The sequence below is a fragment of the Barbatula barbatula genome (assembly GCF_947034865.1).
Source record: "Barbatula barbatula genome assembly, chromosome: 22".
NCBI lineage: Eukaryota > Metazoa > Chordata > Actinopteri > Cypriniformes > Nemacheilidae > Barbatula > Barbatula barbatula.
The window spans coordinates 2714570-2740656 of record NC_136785.1 but is presented as its reverse complement, the minus strand read 5'-3'; the positions used below and the strand labels follow the sequence as shown (position 1 = coordinate 2740656).

Below are 26087 nucleotides of genomic sequence, written 5' to 3'. Positions count from 1 at the left end.
TGTTCCCAGCGCACTTGTTGCATTACAGCATCTTCTGCCAATATCTGTTGTCCCAGAACTGGATACATTAAGTCTAACAACTTTTTTGGGTGCTGGTTTTGTGCAGCCTCTTATTTACATCCACAGGGTGAGGAAACTGCCCTTCTGCAAGACACCATAATTTCTCTTTTTCATACCCTGATATTAAAAGCAGTGAAACGAGTGATGTGGAAGGGTTGTCATAACATGTCATGTTGATGGTTTGATTTATAAGAATAAAATCAATTCCCTGTGTCTTGATTTCCATAAAACCACAATGAGGATCTGTTTTCGCTTGGTGATTTTAATTGTATGAAAATGTCTTGGTGTTTTCGGGATAAATTGCTATCGTTTGTTTGAACATTGTAAAAAGAAGAATGGCAAAATTCTATTGAACTAGAATGAACACATTGATTTACACAAACATCATTATTATGCCTTATATTGTCATCGTTGCTAGAAACCAGTTTTTGAAGTGTTTTGTACGGAAGACTAAAGAATGTCCACATCATCCAAAGTCAAAACCGAAAAAAACAGGAAATAAGTATTTTTGGTTAGAATTGTTAAAAAATTACACATAATAAAGTGCGTACATTTTTAAAACACACTTGTTGTGCACTCAAACACATTGAAACATTCCTTCCAACGGCTCCCAAATGCTTCTCAAATGTTAATTTCTTGCTGGCATGTGAAGGTAGAAATCCCTGGTCAGTCTGGAGGCAAAGCACGGCATTTGTTTCTTTTTTTCAGTCGCAGAATCTCGGGTGCAAGACTCAAAGTGATTCGCCACAAGTTGGTTTACTCTTGTCAGAATCTGAATAATCTCTAGATGACTGTCCATCAACATCTTGCAAAGCTCACAGATGAAAACAGAACCCATCTGCGGACTTCTCCACGAGTAATACCCTACAGAGACAACAACTGTTTTAATGTGTACAGTATGTTTGCAGGAGTGCTATATATCTGTACATTTAAAGGACCCGTGTGTCATTTTTTGGAGTATCTATGGACAGAAATGCCATATGATATACAGTACATAACTAGGCCTATGTTTTCAGAGGTGTATAAAGACCTTACATAATGAAGCATTGTGTTTTTATTACCTTAGAATGAGCTATTTCTATCTAAACACATCGCGGGCCAGTAGCCCTAACCGGACAAACTGCTCTACAGTGTATATACGTTATCTCCTTCAGCCAAGAAGCGAAAACGTGACGACAGCTTAGTCCTTTGTCAGCCACCATAGTGCTTCGAAAGGGAGGAGAGAGGGGTGGAGTGAGCCGTTGGTTGCACTTCGCAACCTCACCAATAGATGCCGCTAACATTTCCACATTGCTCTTTTAAATATAATACACTCTTTGTGTCATTTACTGTATTATGTGAACGGTGCTTAATAACTACAGAACACATGCAATGCAGACCTTCCACCGTGGAATAACAGCTAAGAAAATCCAATTCCAGAACGTCCGAGGTTCCGATAAAGTCCAGTGCTGCTTCACTGTCTGTCTCAACGCCAGGGTCATACATCTCACCTCTGCAGGACTAAATATGGAATCACAACAGAAATTGCAGCAATATAAAAAGACGAACTGGATAGAGAAGAACGAAAAAAGAAACAAACAGAAACCTGAAGGAAGAAGATTTTCGGCTTGCCCTGCAAAGTTGGGCAGAGGTCTGCGGACATGGTAGAGGTCAGAGTTTTGATGGGGATCCATCGCTGATCTGATCCAAGAATGGTTCCTTCCTTTCCGTGGCTCATCAGAACACACACAAAACAAGACATGTCTGTGTGGTTATCTTCAGATGCTGGAAGACATACAGTACAGACAATTCACACCACTACACTTCAGAAACTACACTGAAAATGACCAAAAAAATACCTTTCGTCAGTGCAGCAGTCATTTCATCAGCCGACAAGTTTCTTTCTAACTGCACATTGAAGCCCAAAGACTGGAACGTTTTCAAGAGTAGATGTTCATCTACTCTACATCCGGTTCTGTGCAAACGTGGAGCTCCTGGAACATCACAACAAAAATAATGATGGGAATGATAGGAATGTGATAGTTCTTGGTTCAGTTCTTATTTTTGAGAAAGTTGAAAGTGACTAATGGTACTGATTTGTGATTCAGTGAGTCAGATGCCAATTCAACAGCTGGATGAATCAGCGAGTGAGTCATTTGTTTGTGAATCAAACTACACTGGCAGCCCCAAAATAGAGACACACAATAGAAAGTTGGTTTGTGTATTCAGTGTCTGAATCGTGCTAAATGAAACATGTCAGGGTATTTCAGAATGTGTGGGAATTTTTGTGATAATGAATGACTCACTGAAATCTTGCTTGGCGGTTTCAAAAAAAGTTTGCAAGTAATACTGTTTGTTGAGCTTATTTGAGGAACGAATTCTCGGTCAAACAAACCACAATGTGGGGCTTACATGATGTAAATCACATGAACAGATTCAAGTCAGCATGAAGAAATATCAAAAATATTAAATATTATTATAAATTTAGTTAAGATGTATTAAATTTACATGACGTAATATTCTAAACCTATGTTTCAGCATGTGTTTTTTACAACTTCCAAGTGTTTAACAAATCTATTTCTGCTTTTCCGAGTAGATATGCTGAAACTCACCAGGGAAAACTTCATTACTGATGATCAGACATCGGCCCATGTTTCTACGCTTCTCATAGGATTCAAAGACGCAGAGCTTCCTGACAGCACTGAAAAATTTTTCATAATTCCAGCAACATAAAAACAGAGAATATTACAAAAACATGCTCAACTTGAACAATCCAAACGTTTGAGTTCTCCGATGAATTTGATCCACGTGCTTACCTGTGATCTTCTCGGGAGCCCAATCTGACCTTTAATTCTTCACCCCACTGCATCCTGTGCTAGCAGCTTAAATGAAGTAACTTCCTACAATCCTACGTCTTTAATTTCACACGTCATCCTTGTTTTACTTTCATTTCAATCTGACCGAGAAATTCAAAGTCTAAGGTATTGCCTCAATATGAGGAAAGTTAATATTTAACAGGTTTATTTTCCTGCACCAGATATCAAACACCTTACACATATCGTTTGAATGTGGATTTTGTGCGGTTATAAGGATCAAACTTAAAATGTAAAATTATTTTAAGAATGTTTACTCTTATACTGAGAAAACATATAACATACTTTTTTACACTGTTGTATGATAATATGGACGACAATACGACTGTGTAGTAGCGCCCTCTACTGTACATATGCAGTCACTGTAAATGCATCGGATGAACATGAACACATGAAGATGTTAAAATAATTTTGCAGACAAAAATAAAATTATGCTCAAATGTAGAAAATTACTAAAAATAAAATAAAAATGATTTGTACCAAATAATGATGTACAAATGAATGCTATTGTACACAAAATAAACCCATCTATGTTTGTCTATTACTCATTTAAACACACAGACAAGAGTTAAAGGGTTTTTTCATGTGGATATTGTTGTAATCCGGACTACTGTGGGTTATCCTTTATTAGTCAGTATAGGGTTATGTTTTGGGGGTTTTACAGCAGGGAGACTCTTGTAATCCAGCCATCTGTGATGGTTTTTGCTGACCCTATGCTCATGTCGGGGGTGTTGATTAGTTTTTTGCAGGTGAATAGGTCTGACTGGCTTTTAATCTTATTAAAGTCCATATGGGGATGCCCTTTGTGTTATAAAGATAAACAAGAATGCCTTTTAATATCCATCCTACATCACAACTAAAACATCTTTCAAGTTTTAACAGAACGAGTTTATCCGTCTCATATTATTAAGGGCTTTAACACATGCAAAATCATGTACAATTTAGTTTTCTTTCTCTTTTTGTCATGTAAAACTATTGATGAGTTGATGACAGAACAGCTTGGGGCTAAACAACAGTCCTGTTTTTTTTGTTACTTTGTTGGTATAATGGTCAAGTTTGCTACCAAATCTGCCCCTTTCGAAGCTCCTGACCAATCGGATGCTTGGACCCTTGTCTATTCTATCCATGAATGAGAATGCATCAGGATACATAATTAACTACGCTTTGTATTTTAGGTGCGTTCAACTAAAAATTATGTTTTAATAGTATTTAAATATGCACGGAAGACCTGCTCTATATACTTTTTATTAACTTTTTTGCATTGGAGGCATATTCAACAGGCTATGTCTTTACAAGTGGGTTATAAATTGGAACTGTGACTCAGAGTTTGACCTGATAGTCATTATATAAAGAACACTGGAATTTACCACCGTGGATAAAGGGTAGATAAAACCACAACTATCACTTGCGTCACTGTATCTCATACGTAGTACAGGATTGAACTAAAATGGTGGTTTGTTCACAGGAAGAGCAGCTGAGTACAACAAGAGTATTCAAGGGAGAGATCATCCAAAAAGTAAAACAGTCATTTAGCTTTATTAATCTAAATCATTCTCTTTGATACAATAAGCATGAAAAAGAAAAGAAATATGAAAACACGATAATCATTGTAACATTGACATTGTTTAGATTGTAAATCTGGCTGTAAAACATATAATAGTAAGAGCCAAAATTAAATTTTAAAAACTAAATGTGACACCATTAAGTTTGGTCACTGCAGTCTGATGTATTTGTGCTTTGAGACAGAAAGAGTGTGTTAGTGTACAATTTTCTATCTCAAGGCTATTAGACAAAGTCACATGCTCTTAAGAGTCACCATCCAGAGAAATACACACAGTCATAGAATAGGACAACTCATCCTGTAGGGTCAGAAAAACAAAACAGTGTGAATTTTGTTTCCGTTTTTAAAACAGAATGTATGACGGCTCACAGATAAGAGACAAGATCGGTTAATCTTGTTTTCTTGGCTGGTCTGAACATTACAAAAACAGACAAGCGCACACATACAGGTTTGATCTCTTTTTTCACAGCAGAATCACCAAGTTTTATAGCAAACGCTTTAGTAAGAATACTGTTGAATAGGATTTTTTAAGAATATATAAAAGTTCAGAGATCCTGCTAGTTGTTAATTCGCTCATCAAAAGCTATCGTTGTTTGTTATAAAGGGTTATTAAAGGGTATGATGCATTATAATTGTTTATAACGTGTGTTGTATAACATTAAATGTTGATGTAATGAATTATAAGCAAATTAAAAATGCAAAGTGTTACAATGAATTGATTTGTGTTAATGTATCACCTGTTACAGTTATTTGACATTACAATGCATTATTAGATACATTAAAAGGCATTATTAGATACATTAAAACTACTTTTATAGTACAGATATTCTTTAGGAAAAACTTTGATTAGTAAGCATAAAGGAATTCAGCCTTGAATAACTCATGAATATGGATTTGTGATATAACTGAAACTCAGCAGGACGCAAGATCTCTGTTAGAAAAAATCAGCAGGGAATAACCTAATGATGGTTTTTTGATTTGTGAAAGAGAATATCCAGCTGAGCTCAGTGTTTTTAAACCAAACAAAGTCCAGATTACCAACACTACACTACTGTGGTTAGTGTTGTATGCTTTGCCAGCAATCCTTCACAAGGTCTTTCGCTGTCCGTCCCCCTGCAAGAATTTGTAAACGTTTCGGAAATGACAAAGGACAAACATTCATTAAATCTGTTCTTAATCATTGAGAGAGTGTAAAAATATGAATTACAAGTTTTAGATAATTTACACTTAAAAACATATACCACAAACAAAATAAAATCATCATTTTAAAAATATAAAAACACATTTGATGGCTTTGTGACTGCAAAGCAAAGTAATAATAAAGAACCTTAAGTATATTTCTATACATCCATCTTTGGGCATTCTCAAAAGACATTCTAGGGATTTAAACATAACATATCAATGGTGTTTCCATTATTATTAACACATTCACAATTTATTGTCATTTTTTATATGTGAGGACATCCCCAATGCCACATTTTGTCGGATTTAGCTAATTTGGGTCAATTTTGTAGCATATCGACACACACACACACACACACACACACACACACACACACACACACACACACAGTCCTGATACTGAAGTCCACTTCATGTTTTCAAGCCTCTCCTCTCTCTCTCTCTCTCTCTCTCTCTCTCTCTCTCTCTCTCTCTGGGTGATTAGTGTGGTAAGTCCCTGTGGAATTGGGTGTGAGAGTCAGTCTCATTACCGTGTCTACAATGAGCCACTGCTCATAGCCACACTGTTCGGATGCTGTCCGGAGGAACTTTGTCGACTGAACTAAACGGTTTTAGGAATTACAACAAATTCAACCTACGGATCTCGATGTTCTTTAAAAACTATTCATTTGAAGGTTGATCCACTATGAAAGACTCAAAGAGACTATAAGCTGAACGGTCTGCTTTGGCATGTTTGGGGTGTCTCACATCACCATGGAGATCAGGAAAGTGCAGATAAATTGTCACAGGACAGTCTTCCTGACAATGATGATGTTCAAATGGGGTGAGCTATCTCGTTCTTTCTCAATACTTACAGAAATGATATGAGAAGCAATATATACCATTTATATATGCATTTTAAACATATATATATATATATATATATATATATATATATATATATATACATAAATTGTATTAAAACAAGCATGCTAAGAATTTTGGGAATAAAAAATATTTCCGTCCGGGGCAGTCTCAGAAAAACGTATTTACAGTTTTTAAAGAAGTTGTGAATACATTTTTATACATTTAGACAGAATTTTATGCTCCGCCAGAGTTTGGTCATTTTGATGTTTATCGTTTTACTGGGATGTTGAGTGTTTTGCCAGACTTGTTCATCTCTCTCAGAGTCAAGAGCAACAGGTTGGCAACAGGTTGGATGTTGTGTGAGGTCTATTTTCCCAGGCACATTTCACTCTAGTTATAATAAGGCATACAGGAGAAAATACATATATTATATAAATATTAAAGGCCCATCTGTCAGGCAAAAATCATTTTTCTCATGCATACAAGTTTTAAGCATTAGGATTTAGGAAATTCCTAACCTAAAAATATAATTTAGCTTTTACTTGTATAGTTTTATTTTGCCACAGGGTTGAAATCTCCGACTGTGGAATATTTGAGGAGCAAATGTTTTTTTACTTTTCAAACCATCAGATTTGTGATTTCCGGAAAATATTTTTTACTTCGCCCAATAAAGCAACCACCTGTCAACTATCAAGAGCACCCTAGCAACACACCCAAAAAAAACCTGGGAACAACTTGACAACCATCCACAACACCCTTACATTGTAGCAAACAATCAATTTCAGCAATCTCTGTATTTGTTTACTTTCCAAAGAAATCTTGTAAATAATTTGATAGCATCATCCCAGCTATAAGAAAACATACACATCCCGGTATTTTTAGCATCATTAAAGTGTTGTTGATCTGATTTCTAGTCGTATTCCAGTCTCCCCCACCTTCTGATCTTGAGTGGCTATGACCGGTGCGTGGTACGGACAGGAGTTTGGGGGAGGTTATTTATCTCTGCCTCTATTTCCCTCCCTCCTTCCATCCATCCCATCTGATGCCCCGCTCCCAGGCCAATGTCTCAACAGAAAATGTTGGGGGTGGGTTCCATTGTTTCCCGTTGCCACGACAACAAGGCTGAGTCATTTGGAAGCGGCGTGAGGGAGGAATTCACGTTAAGCACTTTTAAGCTGTGTTTGCTTTTACGTCCCGTAGGCTTAACGTTCTTTCATCTGTTCGCACGGTCAGGCTTTGTTTTCTGTGCTGACCATATCTGAGGAACATTTGAGAGGATGATAACAAATGGGATGTTTTATCGTATCTGTTGTGTTAAAGAATTCAAATGTGCTGTGGATTTTTTAGGGAGAGTTGCTCATAAACCACATAAAAGTAAACAGTGCGTATAATTGTGTGTAAACGTTATTTTTGGGTTTCTAGCTTTTGTGGCTCTTGGGATTATCTCATTACATTAATCGTGTTAATAGTGGGGGGTCTTTAGTCGAGTTTGTAATTCTTGGGTCCTGTTTGTATTGCAATAGGATGCGTTGTCATTTTTGTAAAAATACTGTTTGTAAGTGCTCACCGTCATTCCAAACCTGTACAACTTTTTCTTCTGCCAAAGACAAAGAATTTTACAAGAATGTTGGTAAACAAAGAACACCGGTCCCCACTTCCATTGTACGGATGCAAAATCACAAAAACATTTCTCAGATTATCATCTTTTGTTCTTCACAGAAGAAAGAGTCGTATGCAAGTTTCAGATGACATGATGGTAATAATTGATGACACACTTTCATTTTTGGGTGAACTATACCTTTAATAAAATAATTTCTAAGTGGATTTAAGTTTTGTTAGGTACTTACATCCCTCAGTTTACTCAGAACTCACCACCCTGCCCGGGTCTGAAGTTCGGTATTATGGCACTTGCCTGTGTAGATTAATAAGAGTCACCGAGTGACTTAAGTGAAGGTAAAACTGTGGTCTGATTTCTAGGCCGCACTGAAAGTTCATGTCGAATCGTGCATACAAAAGCGCTCAGAAAAATGTGGGCGATCCTGGAATCCACATGACTTTTTCAATGAAAATGTCTACAATGCACCCTGCCCCCATCCCTAATCCTAACGTGCACACGGGGAGGGAAGAATACATTCACACGGCAGGACAAAATAACTTTACATGACAGAGTTCAATGCATTCTGATCATGAGCGTATGAGTCTGTAGTGAGTCAGACTTTGCACTTACGCATAAATAACACTGTTATAGGTGGATCAACATAAAAAACATCACATGTATTAAATCAAGAATACCCAGGTAAAAAAATAAACACTAAAATAAGTGTACACTTCCATAAGTATACTTAAAGTGCTCTTAAGTTTGTACTGAATATACTACAAATGTAGTCTTAAATTTATATTTAAATGTACAATTACAAAGTACAAGCCTACATTTAAGTCTATTTTGGCTTCTTAAAACACATCAATGCTGCAATTATTCAACTTTTCTGTGGTTAAAAATAAACAAACAAAAACAGTTATTGAGAAAGTTCATAAAAAAAGTCTCTTTAAATTTTCTAGATTCTCAATAAGCTTATAATGATTAATAAAAAAATCCCTCCTTGACATTCCTTTGACATGATTTTACTTCCTACCGTTATAAAAATAAGCAGATAAAGTGACAAATTGGGTATCAAACAGACTTGGCAATAGAGTCAAAAGTTATGGTTTGCAGCTTTAAAAAAAGAGGATTAGCGTCTGCAAATAAAAACAGAAAAGAAAGAATTGAAAATCTTTTTATTAGCGTTTATTTAACTTTAATTTTAAGGTTAATAATACATTTTTCAAAAGTGTCCTGGCCAAGACAGGCAACAACTCACAAATGCACATTATTTACACCAATTTAAAGTGACAGATCACCCAAAAATGAAAATGCTGTCATCATTTACACTTGTCATTTCATACCTGTATGACTTTCACGTAAGAAGATATTTTGAAGAACGTTGTTAACCAAACAACGACGGCACCCATTGACTTGCATTGGTTTTGTGTCCATAAAATAGATGTGAATGGTGCCAGCACCAACTTTCTTCAAAATATCTTCTTTTGTGTTCTGCTGAAGAAATAAAGTCATACAGGTTTGAAATGACAAGAGGGTGAGTAGGCTAAATTATGGCCTTTTGGGGTGAACTTTCCCTTTAAAATCATCAACAAATGGCTTAAATTTCCCTCAAGTCAAGAATCAAATAGAAGACTAAACATGCATACAAACACACTCCTCCTAAGCTTGAGAAAATAAACAGATCACAGGTTATCACAAAGTCCTGTCTCACATCACCTCACAGCTGCCCTCCCTCCCTCTCTATCTCTCTCTCTCTCTCTCTCTCTCTCTGAAACCCATCCGTCCCCAACCATATCTCTGTACAGATGCAGAATAACTTATCTCACAGTGTTGATTTCTCCATCTCCCTGGACCCTGAAGACATTATACGGATATAACAGTCAATTCAGAAAGAAGAAAGAAACTCTCCCCCTTTCAGATTCCTATAGCATGTCAACTTTGCATCACCTTTTTCCCTGAAAAGGTGTGAGAACACACACTGACAGATGCCCCACCCAACAGACACAATATGCAACCCCTTAAAACAATAAAACTAACCCATCGCACCCACTCACAGCAGGACGTTAGGCACAAACAGGGATGATTGACAGTTATCTAAACAGAATAGGTGGAGTTGTGTTTGATTGACAGCTGGTATCAGTGAGGTTAGCGTGTGAGGTAAGAGGAACAGTCTCAGCTCTCAGTGCATGGCTAACATTCCTCTAGAAGTCCAGGACAGATAACACGATATATTCGCACATGTCTAGAGTAAGAAATAGCACCGAAGACAGTTTAAGCTACGGCAGGAGAATGTCTCTGTCAGATGAAGAGCAGACACATCTGTGAAACTCCAGCCTGTACTACACCACTCTCTCCACCTGGAATCTAAATGTGTCGTGCGTCTGGATGTTGTCCACATTCCAACAAGCTTAAGAAAGCACAAATATGTACAAACAGAACATTAGCAGATCAAAAGGCGACGACGTCCCATTAAAATCTACAATGTGGAGTTTTATTACTTTTAATCCTACCAGGTTCATAGATAGACTTTATGGACACTTCCAGGTCTCACAAATGCGTGGCTTTTAAACTTTTAAGATATCGTTTAAAAACTGTATTTGCTTTCCTTCTGAAACCTAGGATCTCCATATGGCGATCGCGATAGTAAATGACAAATATCATCCATATACAGAATGTTGTCTATGTTAAGTCACATTCATGAAAAAAGTACTATTTGTTTATTGTGCTAAACTGTACAAAAAAAACTGTTGAGGTTGAAAAAAATAACACCAATTTCTTTTAGCAAAAATAATTTAAAAAAACACATACACAAGAGTTAAAAAATAGTAATATACTATTTCAAAGAATATATTAATTTATCATATAATATGTTAATATACTACAATATATATTGTTTAAAATTATAGATAGTATTTACTGTAAAAAAATGTTTACAGAATTTTTACATATTATTTAAAATATGGTACAAAAAGAGTCGAATTATATAAACAGCAGACTGCTAATTTACAAGTCGGGTGTAAAATAACAAAAACATATTTAACAATATTTTTGTTGCCCCAGCTGCTGGAATATTACTGTTTTTATGGGACTTTTAGTGTACATATACATGTATACTTAGACAAAAAAAGAATTAGGTTGTCTAAGTAAATTAGTATTGTGCTGAACTATGTGGTTACTCCGCTAAGACCCCTGTGAAATGATATGGGACACTTTATACTTCTAATAAAATTACTTTTGCTACCAGTCGGTTAAAAGTAATTGTTGCATTGATGAAGAGTACATTTACATTTATGCATTTGGCAGACGCTTTTATCCATTGCATTGTCTTATACTGTACATCAGGGGTCTCCAACGTGCACCTGGTAGCCCGCGTGAATTCTGTAAGGTGCCCGCTAAACGCAGGGCTCACCAATAATGCTCAAGACAGTTGACAAATCTGTGACTATACCGATCAGCCAAGTACTACACCCTCATGAAAGTTTATTATGAGCAAGTGTTATAAGCTTTAATATATTCAAGTGCAAAAATATCTGAAAGAAAACTGAATTTGGTTCTGTGAGCATAAAAATAAGGCGTCACATGTTTAAAGTTTGAAAGTATGTTATCAACAAGTAGCCCTCTAGAGGATTTTAGATATTTTGGTAGCCCTCCCTTACAAAAAGGTTGGAGACCCCTGCTGTACATTGAGCAGCAGTCATGTCTGAATCCAGGAGCTGTCAGGAAAGTTTGATGCATGTGTACTTTTGGAGTTTTGGCCAAGAAACCACGTGCTACACGTTTTGGCTCACTGTATCTTACTGTAAAGAAGCATTAGGCCGGCAGCTAGTGTCCCCAGAGCTGCCAAGACATTAAAGAAGAACGGGATAGCAACATCATGTGACTGGACCTGAAAAGGACCATCAGTGACTTGCTAATTTGTGGACATCTATTGTTTGTTAACGCTAGGGCTTTCCTTCTCACGTCCTTTGCCGTTTAAGCTTCTTTGAAAGACACAATGATGAGCTATATCAGTATTTGCAAAGAGCTTGTGGATGTTCGTAAAAATCTTGTTAATGCACTAATTGCAGAGAAGAGACAGAGAAGCACAGCCTGAGGTCACAAATCTGCCTGGCTTAGTGAGACCAGTGTAAGGCTGTTCAGTGTTACACACCACACTGAGAGGATTATGATGAACTCAGTAAAGCCACAGGCCCGTTCAATCTCTGATGATCCTTAACATTTATTAAGCTTTCAATGAAGTCTACAGCATTATTCACACAGATTTGTGTTTATAAGTATTTACATAAAAATGATAAAGGTCGAGTGAGAATGCACAATTTTGATTTTTATTTTAAAAAGATTTATTAAAAATGTCGTTATTTCTTTTTTGTTCTAATCTTATTTTCATGGACAAGAAACTTTCATTTATTTTGATCTTCATTAAATACAGTAACTAAAGCTATATTTACAGTAGCTCTATTATATAGTATAGCAATACCTACAGCCACAGTGCAAATCGATCTCATCCTTCTTAAAGCAAAATTACAGATAAAACAATGTTCAATAGGCATGCTTTCTTTTGAAGCTAAGCAGAATGTGAACACAGCCTCTGTGAGTTTGTGTCGGTGTGAAAGTACAGAAGCTAAAGAAGCTACAAACCCTTTAATCCTGTTTCAAATTCTCTTAACAGATGGTGCGGTGCACCGGTAAGCAAAGGCCACAGAGAGCATTTCATGAAGTGAAAGAGATGCGAAAGATAAACAGTGCAACAGTGCAAAACAGTATGCAACAGTATGGTGTTGAGGAACCCAAAACTCCATTGGAGGAGAAAAACAACCTCTGAAGGAAACGAGGCCTAACCAGGGGATTCCAGTTCCCCTCTGGCAAAAGTTCCAGCCTCTGCACAAGCTCGACAGTGCTTGCACAACAAGGCAAAATAAAACAAATTTGATTTAAGATTATCATTAATAATCTAATAGCGTACAGTTTGAAAATAGCATAAAAACTCAAGTAACTTTTACTATATTTTGAAAGTAATATAAAGCACAATTTCTTTTATCTCTTTTAATGCTCATCTCTTATGACATCTTTATCAAAAATACTAAATAGTTTTGAATAATCATGTCGTTCATTGAAAACATATTTTTATGTTTCATTTAGATATTTACAGTATATTTTACTAAGCATATGCTGAGTAAGCATGGACCTGCCTGTCATTAATGGGCTGACATCACTGTTCACCATCTGGTTCAGGGACAGTAATCTTCTTCACTTGTTGCACTACACAGACAGGAAATGACATCATGCTTAAAAAGCTCTAAGAAGAGGGATAGAGATGGAACAAAACAGTAGAGGAGGAGAGAGAGGAGGCGGATCTGGGATCACAGGGGTCAACATCTCATCGTCTCTGGGTCAAATTAGCTCAGCGGTAACTATGGAAACGGAGACTCGCGCAGTGGACACTAGCCGGTCAGCCCGACTGGAGGTCGTTTCCCCAGATCGGGGGTGGGAATGTTTGTGTGGATGTCTGGCTAAACTTCATCTGGACTGTCGGACAATACTAAGATCCAATATGATTTTGAAGTTTTGGGAAGCCGCATGTTCAGCAGGAAAATGTGACAATAATGAGTGTGTGTGCGAGACAGAGAGAAACTCTTTATTCCATTCGCTTTCAGAATGTAAAAGATTATTATTGGGCATGAAGATGCTCTGGCCGTGTGCTTTAAACGCTCGCATTTTCTTTCTAGAGAAGTGTCCAGTCTTTCCTCTTGCATATTTTTATAGTTAAGTATTTTGTTATGCATCAAGTATTTTTATCTTTAAACATGAATTCAAATCGAAAGCAAGAAGAAAGTACATATAAATACATCAAAAGTATATTACATTACACACACCACAGGTGCATTAAAACAACAATATATTATGAAGAGTTCATTTAAAAAAACAGATAACTCTTGATAAATCATGTTTTTTATTGTGTTATGTTTTTATTGTGTAAGATTGCGTTATTCATTGAGCTATTATTCCTTAATCAAAACAGGTGCACGTGACGTTAACTCACACAGACAATGATAGGCTACTTCACATTTTGTGTTTACTCACCACATGAAAAATAAGACACCCAAAACCGCCCAGATCACCCCGGCAACCACCGAGCAATGCACTAAAACAACTGAGACCACACGAGCATCCGCATAGCATTTCTCTAACAGCCTCCCAAAACACCTTTACTTCTGTCGCTTTCACGTTTAATTCAGAAAATGTTTAAAATACATCTGTAACAGAACTACAGATTATTATGTGTTGAGATCCCACATCATCCAAGAGCATATCCCTCTCTCTCTCTGTTGATCAGGTGTAAAAAGCTTAGTCTATTTGAGGAACAGCGGAGGAAACTTAACCTAAACTGTATTAATCTCTTACGCACACAGAACTGATTTAGGAGTGGCTACTAAAAGTAGCAGCACTAACCAAACAAACCAAACTGTAGCATCTGTGTGGGAACATTTTGTACCTTCATGCAGCAAAAACTGACACAAATACACACAAAACATATTTCTATTCCCGCTACACTGCTCCGCTACACAACACTCATAGGTCACACACACAATACTTCATTCCTTTTGCTCACTCATTAATATCTTCCGCCTGAATGAATATTTGGGATGAAGCCTGATCAAAGCCAAAGTGGTTGGGAGAAGGTGGGGGTGTGGAGTTTGGGGGGACGAGGGGCCCCGTGAAGGATAAGGATGGGTGGACCACACTAATGGATCCGAGCGGTGGGGGCCGAAGGTCGAGGTCAGGCAGATAACGGGAATTTGGAAACTCAAAAAGCTCTCGTGCCATTGGTCGCTTTGTACGGGAAAATCCCCGTGAATGCCGTGCACCTCATTTTGCTTATGAAAAGACACACAATGACATAGGCACGAACATAATGTGCAATTTACAGCACACAAGGTCAGAGTGTAGAATATCGATCTCAATTTTGACCTCTTAGTTCAGAGATTAAACAAGTTTTATGAGGCTTGTTATGACAAACGGTGATAAAGAATGCTACATATATACGTCTGTTTTTTGTAACGTTGACATTAAAGATATTCTCTCTCTTTGTTTTTGAGGGGTTCTCTCCCACTCGGAACAGTAAAGATCAGCACCGTCTTGAATAATTGTACCGCATATGCTATATACTGTAAAGTTAAGGAGCTTTACTAAGTCAAAATCAGGGATGCCAGATCTGCAGATTTCCCACATCATTGGGCTACTTTGAAAACTATTGCCAAAGGTTCTTTTTTCCACAGTTTGAATGGATTTTTACTGCTTCCAAGAAATCTCAGTTTTAGGATATTCCCAACTCAACGTAAAAAGAAAATAATTCCTGGAATGGCCCTGTTTTTATCTTTAATGTTTAATGTTCAAATACTTAGAATGTTTTAATGCTGATTTATAATTAGTAATATTAATCTTTTACAACATGTTAAAACACAGATCTTACTTCCAGGTTGGAAATGTCCCAAATCCAAGGTTTGTCTTGAACGCAGGATTAGTTCATCAGCGGATATTTTTCAGGTTATTTCAAGTTATTTATATTAACAGACTGTGTTTTTGATTTTTACTATATTGGGATTGTCAAGATAAAACTGTGTTTAATGCCTTACAGATACTTAACTGTCTATTTTAGGAATAATAGCGTATTGGTATTTGTCTGGTGTCCTCTTGAGCTCTCTTTGATTTGCAATGATGTTGGTTTTGTCATGATCTGGCAACCCTGATCACAGTAATCAATCTCAATCTTTTTCTGTCACTGCAGGTATACTCTGTTCGGGGTCATCTGACTTGTGCGCATCATCTCCCTGTCGTAACGGGGCGACGTGCATGGACACCATGGACGATTACGTGTGTCTGTGTTCACGGGAAGGTGTCCGGTACACAGGGAAGGACTGTGACGAACTGTACAACGCGTGCGTGTTCGCCCAATGTGAAGGATGCGTGAGTGACCCGGGCTCAGAGCACTACACCTGCCCGGGTGACGTCAACGAGTGCGAAAGCGGGCCATGTGTGGGCGTACTTTCAGAATGCATGGACGAGTTAAACGGCTACAAATGCCTTTGCCCACCTGGATATGGAGGAGAGAACTGTAGCCGTCGTATAACAGACTGCATCGATGAACCTTGTCTAAACAATGGCACTTGTAGTAGGATAGTAGACGGGTTTGAGTGCACCTGTCCCAGTGGTTTCCGAGGAGAGATGTGCGAAGAGGATATGGATGAGTGCGCGTCACATCCGTGTCAGAATGGCGCCATCTGTCTGGATGGAGTGAATAGGTATCTCTGCTTCTGCGTTCCGGGTTACCAAGGACACACCTGTGAGATTGACATAAACGAGTGCGCATCCCGACCCTGCTGGAACAACGGAACCTGTATGAATGAGAAAGATCGGTACATTTGTGAATGCCTACCAGGATATACAGGTAATGTAAATGGGGGTGTGGGGGTCTGTTATCTTGTTGGAAACCTGAAGTTTCCAAATGTAATATTCACTTCTGCAAAATGCAAATCACTGTTATTGTAAAATCCCCTTAAAGGGATAGTTTAGTCAAAAAAGAAGATATTATGATGAATGGTAGTAACCAAACAGGATTGGCCCACATAGGCTTCCATTCCATAGTTTTCCACTATGAGACAAATAAATGACAAAACCACAGAGACATTTTTAACCGTGCATCATGTGTGTCTGCGCAGGAATAAACTGTGAGATGGAGATTGATGAATGCGAGTCAAATCCCTGTAATAATGGCGCCACCTGTCACGATCTGCTGGGACTGTACACCTGTGAATGCGAGCAAGGGTTCGAAGGGGCCAACTGCGAGATCAACATTAATGAGTGTGAGAGCCAACCGTGTCAGAACGGAGGAATCTGTCACGACCTCATCGACAGGTAAGAGCACTCCGAAACTACAAGTGTATTGATGGAATGGTGTGAATAATGGCCGCTCTGATTGTTTTTTCTTTTTTTCGTGCAGTTATGAATGCAAGTGTGAAGGCACTGGGTTTATGGGAGACCACTGTGAGGAAGATATTCCTGAGTGTGCATCATATCCATGCCAACATGGAGGAACTTGTGTAGAGGGTATTAACCATTACAACTGTACCTGTTGGCCAGGTAGCTATCCTTCATTCTTTTAAGTGGGCCTACTCTTCGATCAAAATTGTACTGCTTTGTACTGTTTGTACTGCTACTGATGTGTACGTGTGTTTGCAGGTTTTGAAGGTGTAAACTGTGAGGTGGATGTAGATGAATGTGCTGATACGCCTTGTGAGAACGGCGGTGAATGTTTTGAGAATTCTAAACCTGAGAACTGGAATACAGACTCGACTTTCAGCTACGACAACGCGGAAGGTTACGCCTGCAAGTGCAAACCTGGATATGCGGGTACTGAAATCACACATTAAACAATGTGACAAGTGTATTATTCACATGCATCTCCCGTAAGTTATGCTTAAAAGGATAGGCTAACCAGAAAATATGGTCATCATTTGCTCATCTTCATGTTGGGCCACAGCTCCATGACTTTCTTTTGTGAAACACAAATACATGCATTGTATGTAAAAACAAACTTTCTACACACAAATACTGCCTTACAACAACTTGAGTAAAAAGAAAATTTTGAGTGACCTTTTATACCAAAATCAAAGCTCTAGAAATCCGGTTTTATATATTTTTTATATATCTTTTTTATTATACAAACGTAATATATTTGTCCACTTGAACAATACCTTAGTATACAAAAGTATTGGATGTGGATGACTTTAGTATAATAAAGTATTTACTCACAAACTGAAGAAATTTTTTCATATAATACAGTTATTTAACATTATAAGAAGAAGAACCATTTACAAAATATAAAACAGTACATTTTTTCCTCTCGTTTTTTTAGCAGTCTACTAAATTTATTTTAGTAAATAAATAGGGTATATGCACACGGGACGATGACGTACTTCCGCTTAAATGTCAGCCAGGCTGATACATCCGGTGCACGTAGCATCCATAGGGAACAATGGCGTTTCACTTGAGGATGCATATGGGATTATGGTCAACAAAGTGAGTCTAATTATACAAACATTTCGTCATATGTCAAAAAACTAAAAAGGAGAAGCACTTTAGGCCATCCGTTTCAAGGTACATCAACAAACTATGAAAAACAGCAAAGTGACCTTTTGCACTTACTAACTTGCACTTACTAAAAATGTGAACGTTTTCTTACTAAACACATCGTTATCACTTGGTGAAAAATCCCCTCAGTGCAACTGGCTGAGATGTTTGCGGACGTGGGTCATCGTCCCATGTGCATATACCCTATTAAACTAAATTAATTGAGGTTTTTTTATAAATTGTAGTGCTACGTTTTTCTAAAGTAAATAATGCAGTTTTATACCACTATGTATTTTTTCATGTGGGTATGTCATAATTCGTTAAAGTTAACCAGACTTTTATTTTGACATTGCAAAGACCTTTAGTCTTTAGTTTATTAGCTGTTCAACACAATCTTTTAATCATTTGCTAGATTTGTCATTCTGTTTTAAACAACAAATTTACTTATTTTCCCCAGGAGAGAACTGTTCAGTAAACATAAACGAGTGTGCGTCCAAGCCGTGCTTCAACGGAGGCAGCTGTGAGGATCTTGTAAACGGATACATGTGTGTGTGTGGAGATGGGTTTACAGGTCAGTGTTTGCATGTGTAAGGGTAACAGTGTGTGTGTGTTTGTTTGTTCGATTCAACTTTGCGTGTTTTTCTCAGGTGTGCAGTGTGAAGTCAATATAAACGAATGTGAGAGCGCCCCCTGTCTGAACGGAGGTGTATGTGAAGATGGAGTGGCTGGATACAAGTGTTTCTGTGCAGAAGCTGAGGAAGCTCTGCTGCCCTGGGGCGGACCTCAATGCAGCGTGCAGATGCTTGGTTGCGTTCAAAACACATGTGAAAATGGCGCCACCTGCCTGCCATGGTTTGACGGAGAGACACACGGACATACCTGTCTCTGCCCCCCGGGTTTCTACGATGACGTCTGCTCTACACCAACCACATTCTCCTTCTCTTCACCGAGATTCTTCTTATTTGATGTTCCAGCTCTCGAGCGCAGAAGGAGAGATACAAAACACGGGCGTGCTTTTGAGGTGCGCCTGCGCTTCCGCACCACATTGCCTGACATGCTGTTGTTCTTTCGTGGCAACCCTGAAACCTTCCTGTCTTTGGAGATTGTTGGGGGTGAGCTTCGTACCAGAGTGATGTGGGGAGTCGGAGGGCCGCTGGAGGCATGGTTGCCAGGCGTTGTGAGTGATGGAGAATGGCGTGAGGTTGTGACAGGCATTGATGAAGAGTCTACAAAAGTTGTGCTGGAGGTTAAAGGTCCAGCCTGTGTAAATAAAGCATGCAAAGTGGAAAACAAATTTCCGGATGATTGTGAACCTTTCTCAAAGCATCTCACAAAGGTGTATGTGGGTGGAGTACCAGAGGAGTATCTGAAGTTTACGTTGAGCAGCCGTGGATTTTTGGGATGTATGGAGGACTTGCAGGTGGACGGTCGTCAGGTCTTACCTCAGGATCTGGGTGACGGGGATGAGAGTGTGGAGATAGGATGTAAAAAGACTGAATGGTGCGAGGTGGATCCACAACCCTGCTCCCAACATGGGCGATGTGTTGACCTCTGGACCAGCTACCGCTGTGACTGCTATAGACCTCATCACGGACATGAATGCAGCGAAGGTCGGCATTCACACACTGCACGAACCAAACCAAATATATTTGTAAGGCAAAATGGTAACACTTGACAGTAAGACTGTATCTGTCAACATTAGTTTATGCATAGGTACAATGAATGAAGAATGAGCGCCTGTAGATTATATCTGATAACAATCAAAAGAAACTAAGAACCGTTACTTGGCTAAACTTGCCTCTCCAATATTTACATTTATGCATTTGGCAGACGCTTTTATCCAAAGCGACTTACATAGCATTATCCTATACATTTATACATAGGTATGTGCAACCCCCTGGGATCAAACCCAAACCTTGCGTTGTTAACGGAATGCTCTTACCACTGAGCTCAACCACTAGATGTCAATGCAACCAAACTGCAGGACCGATTCAACAACTGATTTATTTAATAAAATGAACATGCAATAAAATGCAACGAATCGTTTATTTAATACAGTTCTTATACAATAAAATTATATAAATTAATATTAACATAAATTGAATAAAATATAAATGGTTTTATTATTAGACACTAGCCAAACACAAACCAGAAGTTAACTGGGGGTCAGGCGCGCGCATCTAATGAAACGGTCTATATTAATCAAGCTCATGTTAGTTAATGTTTGTGTATTTTACCAAAAGATATAACAAATTAAATACTTTTTATTCCTTAATTTGTATTTAATTTAAATTGAGGTAGCAAACAGGATATTGAATTGCATTTCGATTTTGGAAGTACAATTATTTTTTATATAAAAAATAGAAATTTCGTACCTGACAGATCAAATTATAAATGTTTTTATAAGCTTACTGTTGTGTATTGGTGTAAGGTCAAGATACAGCTCTCAAGACTTGTTCAATAACAGATTTTAATTTATTCTTTATTTGATTTGATTATTTTAATGTAATATTTTTTAAAAGTTAGACAACGCAGCTTTGATTTATGAGTCTTCCGTGTCTCTCACACACCTTCTACTTCTTCTATCGTCTCAGAATACCCATCTTGGACATTTGGTCACGAAGACTCCGTCAGCTTTCTTGCATTTCAAATGCAGTCTGATATTGGCAGAAGCTTCAGCGTGACGTTCTTCCTGCGATCGCTTCAGTCCAGTGGATTGTTACTTCAGATTCGTAGAACAGAGAGTGAGGAACCTTACTTTACCATCTACCTACAAACGGGTCGAGTGAAGGTGACCTCAACTGCGAAGTCGCCCGTGCTGTCAGTACCAGCGTTTGTCAGTAACGGAGAAAAGCAGCTGTTGCAGGTGGATGTCGAGGATGGTCAGGTGTTCTTCATCCACGGAGGCTGGCGCTTTGAACTTGGCTCGCTGCCAGACTTGGAAGTTCTAGAAAGAGACCTGGTGTATGTCGGAGGGCTTCCAGGTGGGGGCGCAGCTGGGTGGGGGGGTCACTTTAAAGGCTGCCTGCAGGACCTGAGACTGGATGACGTGCATCTGGACCTGAAAACATGGAATGGCAATGAGACTGTATATGTTGCCAGTGATAGAGAAAATGTGATTTTTGGATGCATCAGTGACGATAAATGCAAGGTATTCAGACACACAGTGCAGTCCATATACAGTGCAACAATCTTATGTGGGATCTAAAATTATTTTCTTTGGTTTGCAGGTGAAGCCTTGCTTGAATGGAGGGGAGTGTACACTCACATGGAATGACTTCACTTGTTCCTGCCCTCAAAATTTCACCGGAAAGACGTGCGAAACCCGAGTGTGGTGTGTGAGCAACCCATGTGTAAACGGCGGACACTGTGTGGATCTGTTGGATGGGTTTGAATGTATGTTTATCTTCAACACCCAGATGATTCTATAACACATCTATCAGTTATATGCAGACTTATTATACCGTAAAAAATATATTGTTTGTTCATGAAAATTTTAGAAAGTTGAGAAATATATATATATACACGTAGTTTTATTAAAAATTCTAATATAATTCTATATTTTACGTTTTTTTTAAACAAGATGCAACATGGAGATATTTAGACTTGTTTCAAGAACATGTATCTTTGAAATAACCTTGTTTTACCCTCCTGCACTTAATTTGTATTTATTTAATAACTTAAAACAAGTAAAAAGCTGTTGGTTCAGAAAGACAAAATAGACATATATCAAAGTTACATTCTCTGAAATAATATTATATATATTGTATCTTAAATAAATATATAATTTTGATTTAATACTTTAATCATTTTCCATTTATGAAAATGACAAAATATATATAAAAAATTAAAATGACCAAAAAATATTAACAATTTTAACGAAATATATTAGAGGACGGAATTCACAAAATGATTGGATTCACTTCAAAAAGTATACTTAAGTACAGGTCAAGTGTATTTTAAATATACTTTGTTGTTATTATACTCAAATTGATGTACTAATATTGATGTATATTATTAATTTTCAATGTTTTTACTACATTTTAATAAATTAATTTTACATGAATTTAATCGAAAGTATTCTTATTATACAAATATTTTCTCTTATAATATACCTTTTACGGATATTTTGAAGGTTGTAATTTAAGCATCTGAAACATACAAAAGCTCTGCTAGAAAGAAAATAGCACATTTGGGTGATAGCATGTCCAAACCTTTTAGCAACTGACATAAAGGCCTTGACAACAAACCCTACTCTCCCTTATAAACTCTTCTATTTTTGTTCTCTTTTCCAGGTATCACCAATGCAACTTTCCACAACACCCCCTTACACTACAGTGCCAAAGGAACCCTAGTTTCCCCGGTCACCAATGTTACCATAGAGCTACGTACACGGCAGGAAAATGCTGTATTACTGCGCGCAAGGAGGGGTGCGGAGCTTCTCCTGATTGGCCTGGTTGATTCATCCGTTCAAGTGGAGATCCATACCGAGAACAGAGTGGAACCAGTGATCTTCTCCGGACAAAGACACGTTGCAGATGGCGAATGGCATCGCCTCCTGGTGTCCATGGCATACCCGGAGCGTGATCTTTCACTCTGGTTGATTTTGGTGGATGGTGTCATGGATGGTAGCAGTGCTCCGGCTCTTTTAAGGAGTTTGCACTTTCTCAACGACCGCTCAAGTGAGGTTGCACTGGCAGAGATGTACACAGGGTGCATGGGTGCGGTCAGACTGGGTGAGGTTTACCTTCCGTTTGATGACAACGTTAAAGCACCACAGACATCAAGGTTTTGGAGACGTTCAGACGAGCATGTGCACTTGGGGTGCATTGGGGGTCCGATTTGCGATTCTCATCCATGCAGGCGGGGTGGCACGTGTGTGGATCTCTTCAATACTTTTGCCTGCCAGTGTCCACCTGGCTGGGAAGGAAGCACCTGTGAGACAGAAACAGATGAATGTGCGTCCGGGCCCTGCGTCCACGGCAGGTGCACCGATAAGTTGAACGGCTTTGAGTGCACGTGTCACCCGGGCTACGGTGGACCTACCTGTTTGGACAACCTTGATGATTGTAAAGCGTCAGAGTGTAAGCATGGGGGTACCTGTGTGGACGGGATTAATGGCTACACGTGTATCTGTCCACCTCAGTACAGCGGAACACGTTGCCAGTGAGTACACACGCAAAATCACAAATTCACAGATCCGATTTTTGCAGGAATTGGATCCGATTGTTTCAAAATTTTGAGCGAAACGCTTGTGTATTTGTGAAACAGGTACAACTACCCTCCTCTGAAGTGTGAACCAGACTATCGATGTGAAAACGATGGCGTGTGTCATGACACACAATGGGGTGCAAACTGCACCTGCTCTCCAGGATTCACAGGAGACAGGTACCATTTACCGTAAATCACTTGAAAATGTGTCTTCTTGCCGTACATTTCTGCACGATGGCAAAGAGGTGTACAGAATTAAAGTCACAAAAGAAAAACATTAAACCATTGGTGATAATAAGGGTCACCCTCTAAATTGCTCTGTTATGCCTCATACAATTTCTGAACATAAATATAAACTTTTGTCATTCATTCAGATGCGAGACAGAAATTGACGAGTGTGCGTCCGGCCCGTGTCTGAACGGAGGATCCTGTCTGGATCGGCTGAACCGGTTTCAATGTTTGTGTCCGGCGGGATTAAGTGGCCAGTTCTGTGAAACAAATGTACGTATAAACATAAACAACAAAGCACACTGTAAACAAAAATGAGAATGCAAACTAGTTTAATAGCTCAAGTATCTAGTATTTTATTCATATACCTGCATCTCTCTAGAAACAGTCTCAGAAAGATCGTATCCCGTGGCTGGCGATTGCGGTCCCGGTGGTGTGTGGCTGTGCCCTCTTGACGGCGATTGGTTTTATTTTCATGCTGATGACGGCACGAAGGAAACGGCAGTCGGAGGGAACGTACTCCCCTAGCCAACAGGAATTTGCTGGTGCGCGTCTGGAGATGGACAGCATGCTGAAAGTACCACCCGAGGAGCGTCTAATCTGAAATGTGTCAATATACAGAGGCAACGTTATATTTGTGTGACTAAAACCATATTTAAGGGAGAAATGGGATGCACGTGTTACCCACAAACTTAACACTACAGCATCGTGAGGGTGCAACACTGGACAAACAGACAGAAGAGATGAAAACATGAATGCATACAGTGGATCTTTTATATGTAATTTCTTATGGATAAATGCTTCCTAGTTGCATTTTCCAGATCAATCTCAGTAAGTCTCCAACCATTTTGTAAATATAGTATGTCCCTTACACTGACTTTTAGGTTATAGTGAAGGATGGAGACCTATGGCACAAGTTAACAATCAAGTCCAAATGCTGAAGATGGACTTGGGGTGATTTTCTACTTTATGGATATATATCAAAATATGCCTGAACGTTTACAGTAAGGCATTATTCCAAGGAAACAGGGGACAATGATAGTTTACGGTCTCCCTAATGTCCCTCAACGTATTTCTTTGCTCATTTCAGAACTTAAGTTTCTGAATTGCATTAGCCACAAGCTGCTCCTACATCATGGTTGAAAGCAAAATGGTTGCTATAACAATGTGCAAATGTAGAAGACCGCTGGATGGTTTCTTTTTGTGGGTTTTGATGCCTTCAAGTCATGTCAGAATCTGTGTGTCTACAAGATGTATGCGAGTATGCGAAACAACGTTCTTGTTTTAGTTATGGGGCATAGGTTAATGAACTACAATTACAGTTTTAATATCCAATGTTGACTGTACAAATAGTTTGAATGCATTGTTCAGGAAAATCTATAAAGTCAGCAAGAACTCATTTAGATGTTTATGACCTGCTACATTTCCCATCGCTTTCTGATCAAGTGAAGTCATTAAAAACATGAACATCTGCCTAACAAATATTTTTTCCAACCCAAAATAAATCATAAATCTGATGTCGGAGTCTTACAGAGCTTCCCATGCAGACCTGAAGGCAAAAACTAAAAAAGTGATCAAAACATTTATCAAGTACAAAATAGGTGACCTACTGAACCGTTAAGTATTATACTGAACCACACACGTGAATGTGAGGTATAGTATCTATAATAGGAGGTCTGTGGATTCAAATCCTGATATGACTGTGTTAATATTTTTGTCTTTTTAAACGGGTTGAGACCTAAAACTGTATGTTCAGAAAAATAGACTGATGTAAAAACTATGAAGTTGTTGTGCCCCAGTTGGCAACCTATAGAGAAGTCGGTGACTAGCTGTATCTAGAGGTCACTGTTTGGGTTATTTAGCAAGAACCGCGGCAAATATTTTTTGAGTTTGTGTCTTGTACTGAGGAAAGCTGTGAACAAATATTGTTGACAATCACCGCGACTGTATTTTGATATGTATTTAAATATTCAAGGAAAAACAATAAGCATTTGTTTAAATACACTTTCCGCTGCAAACAGAGACGCCAGGCCCACTGAAAAAAATTCTGCGAACAAGTTATCAAAACTGTGTATGAAGATAAACAAAGATGACATATAAATAATAAATCAACATCACTGAGGTCCAGATGCTCTGCAGACTTGAATGTGAATGTAGTACGATATACCTGTATTTTACAAGTTGTTAACGTTTTCTTAAGCGTTTAGTTGAATGTTCAGATTGATGGTTTATGATTGTTTTAAACTGTGTTGTTATTTTGTGTCTTCATGCAGATCACTACAATCCACTCAAACACATAGGAACTATTTTTTCTAATAAAGTTTTGTTCAAACACTGTTTTTTTTTATTATGTACATTTGTAATAAAACGATTTGATGTGTCTGATTTTGTGTTATGTTTGATGTGTCTAATTGATGAC

The 26087-nt window shown here is 38.3% G+C and overlaps 2 protein-coding genes across 3 annotated transcripts; one reads left to right on the top strand and one right to left on the bottom strand.

Annotated features, from left to right (window-relative positions):
• Nucleotides 1–302: 302 nt before the first annotated feature.
• casp21 (caspase 21, apoptosis-related cysteine peptidase) lies at nucleotides 303–2998 on the bottom strand. Its single transcript, XM_079487282.1, has 6 exons — nucleotides 2856–2998; nucleotides 2652–2740; nucleotides 1899–2033; nucleotides 1646–1824; nucleotides 1440–1560; nucleotides 303–924 (listed from the first exon to the last, which is right to left on the bottom strand). The coding sequence occupies exons 1-6, from the start codon at nucleotides 2906–2908 to the stop codon at nucleotides 689–691; spliced, it is 813 nt and encodes a 270-aa protein (XP_079343408.1). The 5' UTR covers nucleotides 2909–2998; the 3' UTR covers nucleotides 303–688.
• Nucleotides 2999–6169: 3171 nt separating this feature from the next.
• On the top strand, nucleotides 6170–26005 carry crb2a (crumbs cell polarity complex component 2a). Of its 2 annotated transcripts, none has more exons than XM_079486317.1 (13): nucleotides 6170–6478; nucleotides 15888–16547; nucleotides 16819–17014; nucleotides 17100–17239; nucleotides 17339–17509; nucleotides 18687–18800; nucleotides 18877–19839; nucleotides 20824–21380; nucleotides 21460–21625; nucleotides 22525–23395; nucleotides 23501–23617; nucleotides 23815–23941; nucleotides 24051–26005. In XM_079486317.1, the coding sequence occupies exons 1-13, from the start codon at nucleotides 6385–6387 to the stop codon at nucleotides 24270–24272; spliced, it is 4398 nt and encodes a 1465-aa protein (XP_079342443.1). In that variant the 5' UTR covers nucleotides 6170–6384; the 3' UTR covers nucleotides 24273–26005. The 2 variants fall into 2 exon arrangements, with proteins under 2 accessions (XP_079342443.1, XP_079342444.1); XM_079486318.1 differs by lacking the exon at nucleotides 6170–6478 and adding an exon at nucleotides 15601–15646.
• The last annotated feature ends 82 nt before the right edge of the window (nucleotides 26006–26087 follow it).

Bases quoted from the DNA above. Each gene is read 5' to 3' on its own strand.
- casp21 (XM_079487282.1), bottom strand. From the start codon at position 2,908: ATGCAGTGGGGTGAAGAATTAAAGGTCAGATTGGGCTCCCGAGAAGAT. The intron at 2,741-2,855 runs GTAAGCACGTGG...AAAATTTTTCAG, and splicing joins GGCTCCCGAGAAGATCACAG to TGCTGTCAGGAAGCTCTGCG. The intron at 925-1,439 runs GTCTGCATTGCA...TTGTCTCTGTAG, and splicing joins CTGTTATTCCACGGTGGAAG to GGTATTACTCGTGGAGAAGT.
- crb2a (XM_079486317.1), top strand. From the start codon at position 6,385: ATGTTTGGGGTGTCTCACATCACCATGGAGATCAGGAAAGTGCAGATA. The intron at 16,548-16,818 runs GTAATGTAAATG...GTGTCTGCGCAG, and splicing joins ATGCCTACCAGGATATACAG to GAATAAACTGTGAGATGGAG. The intron at 17,240-17,338 runs GTAGCTATCCTT...GTGTGTTTGCAG, and splicing joins CAACTGTACCTGTTGGCCAG to GTTTTGAAGGTGTAAACTGT.